We start from the raw sequence: 12,849 nt of genomic DNA, 5'->3' as shown, positions 1-12,849 counted from the left end.
TGTTCGAATTTCATCAATTATTGATAAATTTTAACGGATTTGAAGCTTGGTACGATTTTACGACAGTTTAAATACATTTCAACAATTTTTTATGTAATTTTTGTTCAATTTGGTCGAAATTCGTCATTTTTTGAAAATTACAATGGCTTTGACGCTTATTTAGAAGTGTTTTTATGTCATTTTTTTGGCATATTTTTTATTGTTTCCTAATTTTTGGAGCCCTGACATTTTTTAAAAAATTTGTGCCATCTCCCCATATCACTTGGAGAAAAAATTCCAGGGTGAAAAAATGTTCTTCTCTTGATGCTCTACAACGTTACTGGGCCAATTTTTCACCACGCCAGAGTTCAAGTGGACAAATTTGAAATTTTGTGAAAAAAGGCCCCACCCATTGTGTGATTTAAGGAAAGGGGGTGGATTGCATTTTTTAAAATTTTTCTTAGTACTGATATGCAGAAGAACGACCCCCATTGTTTAGTGTTGGTGACAATTCTTGAAAAATTACGTTTTTCAAAACGCTATATTACCTCCCTTTTACGAGCCCCTACGAAATAAATTTATATATGACAAAAATATGTGTTTTTTAATTTTATTCTCTGCAACTTTTGTTCTAACCTTGTTCCTCGAATCTGCGTTATTTGAAAATCTTCGGCCAAAAAACCAAAATATGTACCCTTTGAACCCCCCCCCCCAAAAAAAGGGGGTATGGGTGGGCCAATTTCAGCGAATTTTGAATATTTTGAAGAGGGCACTATTACAAACCCATATTTATTGTATTTATTGAGCCTAAAAACCTGCTTGATACAATTTTTTCCAGGTCTAGAGGAAAAATCGCAAATTTTACCCGCACTATTAGTTTATTTTTTGCCCTTCCTGAGTAATAATTTTGCTTGCAGAGGTTTAATTTTTTTCTAATCAAGTGTCAGTTCAAGTCGTTCCTTCATAATATGAGTCTACATGGGCTACAAAAAAATAATTTCCAAAATCCTGATCAGGAGTTTCTAAAATATACACTGCTGGATCTTCACTCCCTTCTCCTCAACTGTTCTGGAGATTTTCAAAATTCGTCCTCATTTTACTCGAATTCAGTTTAATCCTTTCTAAGATAGCGTAAAATTTGGCGAATCTCTTATATTATAAAATGAATCCTACCCTATACCAAGAACATTATTCTGCTTTACACTCGTCATTATTTGAGCTACTCGAGACTTTCGTATATAATAAGACGCGATTAATACCACAAAAGCCTCCTCTAAATAAAATTTATGTATTCCGAATATAGCACGAGTAAAATTCTCAAAATGAATCCCATCTTGCGAACCACTTAATTAGGTACATTTTCATCATTTCATCGAGTTCAAAATTTATCAACTATACTCGAATACCCAATTTGGTACTTTTGTACAAAACTTGCAATCATTAATAGATCTCTTTCGCAATACTCGCGACGCGTTTTCTCTCGTGTAAATATTTACATTGAGAAAATTTTCATACACAAAACAATCTTTTTCTTATTTATTCTTTAATGGAGAGGCGCAGGCTTTTGAGTGATGTCTTCGACCCTGTTAAGTAATAAGGCGTGTACGCTCTCTGTATAGTTTTGTACTATTTCGATAAATTGCGATACCTAATTTGTTATTTTACGCTTGACAAAAAAATAAACATTATGGAATCTCGGCATTCTCGAACGATGATGAATCAAGACGCAATCCGAAAGAACATATTCATTAAAAAAAAAAAAAATCAACACCATCTCGAACACGAAATACGCATCATCTTTTTTTCGATAAGTTTAAAGTCAATATACAAAAACAATGTCCTTCTTTCGTTATTATAATAATACGAACAGTCGAATCGAACATGTAAGGTTGAATAATACGAATATTGGATGAAAAAATTTACTCAACTTGGTAAACAAACAAAAAATTTTCCACCTTTTGGTTCATGGTGGAAACTGCACATAATAATATATAAGATGAAGATAGAAAAACACACGGTAGTTTTTTATTTATGCTGCTTTTCTGCTGTTAGACAAATTACACCGTGAGTAAAATTGTCGTCATCGCGGTGTGCAAAAACATGTTCGCGAGATGTTTTTTTATATTCCCTATTACGTTTTTCTAAGAGTTATACGCTGTTTGGTAGGTATCTTTACTTACCTGATGGTGGAGTTTTCCTATATAAGATGTTTTAATCTCCGCACAATTAACAACCGTGAAAATAGAATACTAATTAAGATGCTTCGCTCTCGGTTTTGGTTTTGGTTTGCTTCGCCTTGAAAAATTATCAGGTTTTTTGTGCCCCTTTTTTTCATCCTGAAGCTTATCATAAAAAATCGGACGAATGATTCGATTCGCTAAGATTTATTTTCCTAACGTAATAAATATTCGTAAGGAATCTAAACACGATAAATTTTTATATTGAAAAATAGTGTTGGCATTTTAGCTGGAAATCTCTACCAATCGTCAATCATTCGGTACAGGGTGGTTGAAAAGTACCTATCTAACGTATATGGTGTGGTTTAATGAACGTTGAACTTTTGTGAAGAATTATCTCCAGGCAGCTTTTGGTTTGTAACGTTTTGGTTTGAGGATTACTTAGGATAGTTTGTAGTTTGAGGGTATGAATTTTTTCCCATCTTTCATTTTAGGTACGTATTGATTGTTGTAAACTGTAAATTCAATCTACTTAATGCGAAATATCAGCTGAAGTACGAAAGAAGCCATTTTCAAAATTATATTTTAGCCATCGATGGGATGTTTTCTCACGTGGGAATAGTTGGAAGTGCATAGGTATAGTTGATTACGTAAAATGGCATTTTGCCTTCGTGAGGTAACCTACTCGAAAAAGTAGGTAATTACTACGGGTTCAGAAATGGTGTAAATTCAAGAAATTGTATTTTTTTTAAATTTGAATAAGCTCATGAACAGAATGAAATTTAGTCTGAGCAAAATTACAGTGAGACTTCGAAAAAAATTTAGACAGGTAATATTAAAGAGTAATGGAGAAACATTGTGTTTTTAGATGAATTTTGCAGTTTGACAAATATATGGGGTTTTTTGGAGGGGAAGGGACGATGAAGTTCGGCTCAAGCGAAGAACGTGAGAAAAATTATGGACCCAAAAATTTAAAACAAAGTAAAAACTCAACTTATTTTATGGGGAGAGTAATTATTTCTGTTTTTGGCTGGACAGATCCTGAAGTCGCATCTTTCAAAATATTGATGATTTGCTCTTCAAAAATGTTAGATCGTCACACCTATATTTTGAAATAGGAAAATTAATGATGTTTTTACCAGTAATTTTCTCCACGTTGGACCTCCCTGGCCATCCCTCCTTCTGACACACCCCAATTTTAAGTCGATAAGAACGAAGGAAACCAAAGCACCTAAAATATTTGATTTCAATTTATGATGACGAAAAGCTGAATTTTTGGAACAAAAATACTCCAGAACTTTCTTAAATAAAATTTCAATTTCTCGAATTCATTTCTCGGTTTTTGAAAATTTTTTGAAAATTTAAAAATCGTATTTTCTTTGGTAAAATCTACGCAAGTTTGTTTCTAACGTTACATCGACCTCCCAAAATCAATCAACTTTAAGTCTCCCTCATCTATATGGCACGGAAAACTTGACAGGGTCGCTGAAAATTTGATTTCCAGAGATTCGTCGAGTTTATTCAGCGAACCTTCTCACTAGAAAATTCAAAATTTCGAATTTTATTATGAAAATGATAGAGTTAGATGGTCGTTTTTCTATCTGATGAGAAAATCTGTTTCTTACTCGTACACAGAATCGACCTCCCAAAATCAAATTTTACTGTTCATGTTCTTTATTTTGAAATTCCTCCCAAGAAGCACCAAGAAAGATGATTAGAACAGCTGAAAATCCAATTTCCATCTTATTTTGTGATGCTTAATCCGAAAATAAAATAAACTCAGTTTCAGAAATCCTAAAAGTACGATGATTTTTGTGGAAATTCAATTTCAAAAAAATTCAAAATAATGAAAATAAGTTGGAAAAATTAGAATTTGTGCGAGTAATGTTCAAAAACTCCTCAAAATACAAAATTCAGTTTTAAAAATTTTACGTACCATACTGTTTTGAGGTATCTGGCTCAAATTTATTCAATTAATACATTTTCAGATCATGTTCTTCAAAGAAAACAAGTCCATCTTCAAATCTTTGAAAAAAATTTGAAAATGGCAAAAAAGTCGAAATTATACCGAAAACTTCAGATCAATTGATATTTTAAAACTCAATTTTATTATCTGTTTTTTTCATTGTATGTACTTGATATCTTGGGTCATATTGATTGATTTTTTTTTAATTTTTCAACTTTTCGTTCATTTGCGTTGAATGTTCAATAAAAATAAAAATTATTCAATGAAAATTTTATTCTAAATATCTGCACTCAAACAAAATGCAATGTTTAAATCCTTACAACATTTGAAAAAATTTTCAAGTGAAAAGATTTATGAATTTTATTCATTTTCTGTGTCTAGCTCTCTCAAATAATTAATTATCTGATTTGAATTTCCTTAAAAAAAAAAAAAAAAAAAAAAAAACAGAATTTTTTGTTGTAAAAGTTGAGAGATTCGTTCAAAGATTTGTGACTAGTAAAAATTTAGTTTTTTTGTCATTTCTTATTGAAAATATTTGTTCTCGACTTTCTGTTCAAAGTGGAGAAAACAAGTAAAAAAGATGGTAGAAAATGCTGATTCTAAAAATCGAAAAAAAAATACAAAAAAAATCAAATCAAGAAAATATAAAATTTTCAAAAAAAATTAGAACGTGCAAAAAATTAATTATTAGATCTCTTCAACGAAGAAATTTCGCCCTCGAAGTTTTTTTTGGAGAGCGTGGAAGAGGGGGGGAGGGTAAAAGCCCACGTTTTACAAAAATTTCCAGCTTACTGAATTTGCATTTCAAAAAGGTATTGTTTATAAAAACTACGGTCAACTGAAAAATGAACATAGATGCACAGGCTTTTGCGTAGCACCCCCTCCCCACTCCTCCCTATCGCAGGCTGTCTAAAGATCATGAAAATCATGAATTTTAGTAGGTGGTCATAAAAGTCCTGAAAAGTCTTGAAAAAGTCATGAATTTTGCTCGAAACACACTTGAAAATTTTTTTAAAAGCCCATAAAATAAAAAAACATAGAAAATTTGTTCAAAAATTCAGAAAAATGAAAAATTGGGGGGGGGGGGGTATTTTTATGCGGTAAAAATGTGAAAAATAGCTCATGAAAAAGTCATGATTTTTTGTCTGGGAGTTTTGTTAGATATCCCGTATTGTCTCGAGTATTCTTCTCGTTAGTCTAGAGACGCAAAAAGTTGAATTTTTTCTGCACAAAAGTCGTATTCATGAGGAGAACACTGAGAAATAATTTTAATCTCATGGAATCCAATTACGAGGAATAAGAGGGGAATGGGATCGGGGTTATTCACCCCTAAACTTTTTATAATGATGAAAATTTGCTAAGATAGATTATTTACATTTTTTTTTTTTACTAGAAAATTGAAAAAAGAACTTCAATTGTGTTTGGGGCATGAGAGTTTTGAAATGAACAGATGTTGAATGCCCTCAAAATGTAAATCAGTGGACACTTGGTCATTTTTACACATTCTCATCAGCTCATCGACTTTGTTGAAACAGAAAAAAATCAAAAAGAAACGTCACAGATAAGTTTTTACCTCATAGTATAGCTCTTGAGGTGCGAGGGAGGGGGGGGCTTGATGTGTTTCGACATGTTTGAAATTGTTACTAAAGAATTTTTTCAACCACCTACTACAAAATTATAGCCAATGCTTGAATCATTTTGGAATAGGTGCAGGATTTTTTGCCCTCCCTTCCTTCTCGAGAAAAATTGAAAATCAGTATTTCCCATACTTATTTTTGAACATTTTGTGGGCCATGGTTGACTTTTTTTTCAGATTTGATGCTGTAGAAAAGTAAAATACATATAGTAAAATTCTCAGAATGATGATCATCTCAGAATATGTTTATGACAGGGAGGTTCCAAAATTTTTTGAAATTTACGATAATTTGCCTAATCTAAGATTCTTTTTGATTTTCAAGTTGAAAAAAATACATCAAGTTTTTCTACAGTATGATCGAATTCGGATGAAAAAAATTAGAGTGAAAACTGTCCACCCTTTGTAAAAAAAATTCTACTGGATGACGTTGCATCTTTGGTTTCCTCCTAATCCTCCCTCCAAATCCTCGTTTCAGTAATAGGTAGGTATCATTTCGTTCCAAAAATTATAAAACATGCAAAAAATAGATCAACTTTTAAAAAAATCATTTTTTGATCGAATTCTTGAAAAATATGCATTTGAAGTTTTTTCAACGTGCATGTTTTTCAAGTTTTAAGATAACCATTTCCCAGAATTTTTTTACACTTGAAAAAAAATGTATGTAATTCTATAAAGTACACAAAAATAAGTTACATATTGTTCTTTTATCGTTCTTCGTGTCACGAATAAGTCATTTTTTTTTACTCGTAATATTCGTACGTTTTTTATTTCGTTTTCGTTTAATCTTAATCATTTCTTTTGAATTTCGTTATGGTGGTAAATTTTCATAACGATGTGCTCGTTTGTTCTTCTTCAACCCTTCTATTTATGTATTTTTAAAAAATTGAAATTCGAGCACCATTTTTGATAGAAAATACAAACATGGACATCGTTTTTGACCACCCTATACCGCTGTATTTCGTGAATATCTTTAATCACGAGCTTCTACACACACGTAAGTTGTACTTTTCCGATGAAAATGTGTAGAAAAAAGTAACTACCCTCCGGGGAAATTTAATACATTGTGTTTGTTCGGAAGACTTGTTCTCGTCACAGAGAGATACCTAGAGCTTAGAAAAGTCATCAAATTGCTATAGTCTTTTTGTGTAAACACAACACGCTCGTCGCCTACGAAAGTTGAACTTTCCCTTTTACCCTTTAAACGCCAAGATACTCGTACACTATACTCTTAATAGACACACAATACCATCGCATCGTGCCTACGACATAAATAAACTCTGGTCCTTAATTACTTCCTTATTATGACATTTCGGACGTATATCGTGAGTGACGACCAAGTCGAAGACCAAGGCGAGTGCACTCGTATATTACTTATTGGTTGTACCTGGCGATATCGCCGCCTTCGTTCATCGATGCTGATTAATTGACTTATAGGCTAAATTAGACTCATTCACGTGTGCCCTGCTTTATAAGTATGGGGAAAAATACTCGCATTGATTGAAAAATTATCGAAAAAAAATAACATCGTTTTAATTTTAATTTTAATTACACACCGTACCTGTACCTATTGCTGCCAGCTTTAACTTAAATTACCTATGTTCTCTGGTTCACAGGTATGCCCGAGCTCGTGACGTCACCGCCATCGTATAACTCGTTCCTGAACAGCCGCGAATCTGCCAACGACCGATGAAAACTTGAAAACAGTCGTTCTGTTACGAGTCAACGTAGAACTACGTTCGTCGTGTATCAATTTTTGTTTCTCGTACACTCGTCGCTCGTTCGCGAGATTTCATTTTCGGCGTGAATTTTTTCGCAAATTTTTTACCTCGTGTTGTTTTAATTGTTGTGGTGATGTGTTAGTAAAGTTTTTTTTAAAAAAATGGAAGTGATCGGCGAAGAAAAATTGTTAAAGAACAAGGATTTCCATGGAAGAAGTTTGAAAAGTCTGAAGCAGAGTTTGGGACGTTTGTTGGGCAGAAGATCGGTCACCATTACCGAATATGATCCTACCTATAAAGTGGCTTATTTAGGAAATGTGCTTACTGGATGGGCTAAAGGTATGTAACTTTTTCCTCCAAATTACCTACTTAATTTGGTTAGTGGTATTTTTTCCCCATCTAATGTGCTTCGAAGTGTTTTAAATCACACTGTACAAAATTACACCGTACCTATCTATTAACGAATAATTAATTATCTTTATGGGAGAAAATCTCTCTTTCAAAAAAAAAAAAAAAGGCACATATATTATTAGGGTCACGTGTATTCGTGTAGTGTGTAAAAATGTACTCACAAAAAAATTGATACTTACGTATAAAAATACACGTTTTTAATTTAAATATTAGATTATTAACGTTCGAATGCGAAGGAGAACTGAGAAGCGAAGCTAAAAAAAAAAAAACGTGTAGGTAATTATCAAAGTGGTCATTTTTTTCAGTTTCAAAAATAGAAAAAGTGCTAAAGCAGTGATTAAGTTTAAAATGATTAAAGTATATACTCACGTAGAGTTTTTATTATAAATCTCACCACGATGGGAAAAAAATCGTAAATTTTTTTATCGCTCGAGTATACTTAAATTTTTTAATTTGAAGTTGAAATCTGTTTAAAAAAATTAACGCTTTTGTACGATTTCTCGGTCTGAAATTTGTATATTTTTCGGCTGCTGGAATTAAAAGTGTGTTTCGCATTTTACGATTATTTTATTTGGCGAATTACGAATTATTTTAGTAGTATAATTTTTTATTTTCATTGTTTCCTTCTTTTTTTTACGTGGTGCTTAGAAACCTGTAAAAATTTCGCTGTTTTGTGACGTTTTGAGAAATTGTGTGACTGGAATAAAATACGAGTGGGTATCGAAGATCAAAAATTTATTACGATAGGTAATCCATAGAATTGTTGTGGGATGTGAGGAAGCCAGGTTAGATTTATTTGGTCTGAGCAAATTACTTTGAACTTTGATGTGAGGTAGAAATAGATTGAATAAATACAAGTCGAACATTTTTTCTGAGTGAAGGAGGAAGAAAATTGTAATGAATTGGAAGAAATAATTTCACATTATGTTTTCTTAGTTTTTTTTTACGTGTGTTTTCGATCTCAAAGGCACCTCGTTTCAGCATTTACCCTCTCCTTCCTGCTCTAGTGCTAAATAATTTACTATTTTTGATTTTGGGAAGAAATTTTCATCTCAGGATGAGATAAATTTGACTTTTAGATGGAATAATTTTAATTCGCTCAAGCTTATGAAATGATTGTATCACAAGTTAAAAAATGCTATAAAACGAATTCAATTCTGAAAATTCATCTTGGAGCAATACGATAATTTTTGTAATAAACAATTGATTTTTTTGACTCGAATAACTTCAATTGAAAAATTTTACTGCAAGTTAAAAAAATTGAAATTCAGCAATGTCGCAAATTACATATCAATGAAATTGAAATTTTTCTTCATTTGAAACTTAATTGAGAATTCAAAAAAATCAAGAATTATCAAAACAGAGATTTTTTTGACCGAAATCTAAATTTTTAATAATCTTGAGTTTTTCACTCAAAAGAATTTTTTCGTCTACAAACCTTTTTTTAACTTTTCCGTCAGAGTATTTTCAAATTTGTTATGAAATTCAAAGTCCAAAACACTGCTGTTCAATTTGACAATAGTGTTCAGAACTAGAAAATTTTTAAAAATTCTCTGTTGCATTGTATTTTGACAATTTTTTCTTTAGTTTTTTTTCTTCTGATAATTAATTTTTAGTAGGTTTTTTTGATCATTTTTAAAGGAAGTACATTTTCAATTTTTTTTTTTTTTTTTTTGGTACGAGTTCTTTTTCTTATTTTAGCCATAGTTACTTTTCTTTTTCTTTCGATAATTCATTTCGAGTTGGAATGACAACGTTAAAGAATCATAAATAATGTAAAATGCATTTTTCAATTTTCTTTGCGTAAATTTTTCTCCAATTTTAATCATTTTTGATTTTTTATTAATTTTTTTTTCTTAAATAATTTTTTTCTTGGTCAAGATTTTTTCAAATTTTCTGAAAATTCTTTTAACGTAACTAAAGATCAATTTATGAGAATTGAAAATAGAAGAAAACTTTAACTGTTCAAACAAAGCAAGAACTTTTTTTTTTTTTGAAAAATTGTTTTAAAAACCAAAAAATGTCTACGTATAATTGTGTGTTTTATACTATTTTCACTCGTTTTAGAGAGCATGGTCTCCTTTGCCCTTTCTTAACTATTCACTTTATAGGTAAATTATCAATTTAAAAAAGAAATTGTTCTTTTTTTGCATCATAATCATTAATTTTTTTCCGAAATGAAGGAATCAAAATGAATGTGAAATATGTAACAAGAAAAATCATGGTTTGTAAAGCCACTATAGCTTTCAGTTCTGCAGTCAAAAAAAAACATTCAGGCAGCTTCATTTTTCGAATTTTTCTTTCAAATTTTTTTCAAAGTGAATTTCAAAATTTTGTACGTACTACGACCTATTAATTTTGAATTGAAAATTATTGCAAAAAATTGGCTGAAAATTCCAAGTTAGAATAGTTCGAAATTTTCCTCAAAAAAATTCGTTTTGCTTCTTTTTATTTTTTTCCCCAATAAATTTCTTCATTTTCTCTAAAAATTGAATTTCTTGTACATAAACACTTCATGAAAAAAATATTGGAGAATTTCAATCATTTTTTTGGTAGAAAAAGCTGGGGGTTCTTAAAAATGCTTTATTGGAATCGGAAGACGGGGGGGGGGATTGCTCTAGCATAGCAATGGCATAAAATCAAATTTTTTTTCAAGTGAAAAAACCACTTTTTGCTGCTGGAAAGGGGCGAAGAAGCGTTGAGAAGTCGAAATCCTCAAAATTTGTTGCTACCTGAGGCATTCTCCGCATCCACTTGAAGAATTTCAACTTCCTAGGCCAATTTCAAGAGGTGAAGGGCCGTGACAAGAGATTTTTCAAATTCAAAAAATACGAAGAAGAATTCAGATTTCTCCCCTGTAAATCATCCCAACTCCCAAGCCGTTGATTTGTGAATATTTTTACCCCCTATCCTCCTCTCCCTTTCTCCTAAAAATCTGAACAAACGGGAAGTTCGAGTCAACGACGTCATCTACATTCAAACCCCCTTAATTGGTCTAGTCATAAATGAATAAATTTTTGAAAATGTTTCGATTAATATGGGGAGTTTGTGTCTACAAACCAATTCTGTGTGCATAATTTGAGCCAATTTAGTTGAAATTACTCCAACCAAAATAACCAGGAAAAAATGCTAAAAATTATGATGTTTAAAATCGATAAAAATGCACTTCTGGGACCTTCAAATTCTGGGTTTTTCTGTATTCTAAGAAAAATTGGGCCAAAAAAAAGTCAATTTGATGAAGTTCGATCAAGTATTTTATGATCCAGGTAGCTTCTCGAAAATTACTCGAGATTTTGGAAAAGAAAATTCGCGAACAAATTATACGATTCCGATTGAAACCCAAAAGTCTTTCATTTCAGCAGAATTTTCACCCCCCCCCCCCCAACGTATAAAAAGAAGTGGAAAATATTTTTTGTCACTTCCATCACACTAATTTCAAACAACCGTAAAATACCACACAATTTCCAGCTCTTCAACGAGCATCTCGAATAAATAAGACCACGAGCAAAAAAAATCCAATCAATATTTTAAAATCTGATTGTACGAGTTCTTCGATTTCCTCACTCGAAACAGTCCCATTCAAATCGTTATCGAAGCTCGAGAAAACTCGCAGGGTTGACTCGTCGAAAGGAAATGGTGCTTGGATTCCTCGAAAGTCGAAAACTATAGAGCCAATTAAATTCGTCCAGAGAGAAAATACGGAAATCGTGCTCGTATTTTGGGTATACCTTTCGAGAGACTTTCATCGACAGAACGATAACTTTCTATATCAAATTCTCGAGTTTACTCGAGTTATATTTTGGATATACCTTCGCGAATGAGAATGAAAAACAAGATAGCTTTAAAATTGGCCAACACATTTCTATACAGATGAGCTCTCATCGTCGTCGTCGTCAGTCGCACCCTGATCTTGTACTCTCGTATACCCGAGCGAGTTCATCGAAACACATCACTATACGTGTAAGTTTCGCACAAAGCTTTATACAATGTCTCCACACGTATCGTCTCCCCTCTCTCGGTCTGATCGTTCAACAACAACACAATAATCCAGGCCCAGGCGCACACCATTAATTAAAAACCATAAGACAAAGGTATAGCAGATAGGCTGAGGTGAACTTACAATACTCGTACATGTGATAGAATCACGATCGTGTGGATGGTGCAGCCACAGGTCATCTTGCGGAAAATAGCCTCATTCACAAATACTCACGATTTACCAAGACACGCGGAAAGACCAAAGCGAAAATAAGAAAATACGCTCGATTGAACTATAAAAAAATATAAAAAATACTGGTGCTATTTCATTTTTCAAACAAGAGGGTATGTACGAAACATACGTACCTACGGTAATAGCTCGTAAAATGAAAAAAAAAATAATAACAGAAAAAAAGATATATTAACGCGGAAACGAGAGCAAGGATACAGGTGACCTTCGTGACATCTCTTCGTATACTGTACAAATATATTGACCGTTAAACTCCTCTTTTAAAACGGTTGGTTGGAGAAAAAAATGAGACAATTCTCACAGCCCTGCCCGGAAATGAATCCTTAATCCTTGGCTATAGAAAGGATTTCGCTTCATCTACTCTACTCGTCGACATTCTCTCACTAATTACTTGTCATCTCGTCGTCGTCGTGTCGCGTAGTTGGAAAAATTTTTTCTCAGCAAGAATAGGTGAGCATCTTCGCGCAGCAGACGAAGGAATTTTCAAAGTCACAGTCATCCTACCCCCTGCTCCATCCATCGTTTCGTTTCCTTCTTCTTGCTATCGCGAGCTTATAACCTTTTCGTTCTCGATTTTTCGTCCGACATTTCGTATTAAATTTTCCGCCTTTCAAGGGCGCCTCGAGTCTTGCAAATGTCAAAATATGCATTCTCACACAGCTTTTCTCCAACTCTGCTCGTGAAGCAAACTTTTTTAATGCGAAATCGATGTTGATGTTTTTCGCCAATGAAAGTAT

At 32.5% G+C, this 12,849-nt stretch overlaps 1 protein-coding gene across 1 annotated transcript in view; it reads left to right on the top strand.

Moving 5' to 3' along the window:
- The window catches only part of LOC135838706 (uncharacterized), a 180,164-nt gene that overhangs the window by 43,455 nt on the left and 123,860 nt on the right, over positions 1–12,849 (top strand). The window contains exon 4 of the mRNA XM_065354444.1: positions 7,372–7,815. Within this exon, the coding sequence (XP_065210516.1) occupies positions 7,638–7,815 (178 nt within the window). The 5' untranslated portion in view covers positions 7,372–7,637. The remainder of the gene's footprint in view (positions 1–7,371; positions 7,816–12,849) is intronic.

Source organism: Planococcus citri, chromosome 3, assembly GCF_950023065.1.
Source record: "Planococcus citri chromosome 3, ihPlaCitr1.1, whole genome shotgun sequence".
In the NCBI taxonomy this organism is placed as follows: Eukaryota; Metazoa; Arthropoda; class Insecta; order Hemiptera; family Pseudococcidae; genus Planococcus; species Planococcus citri.
Note: the sequence above shows the minus strand (reverse complement) of the source record. Positions and strands in the feature narration are given on the sequence as shown.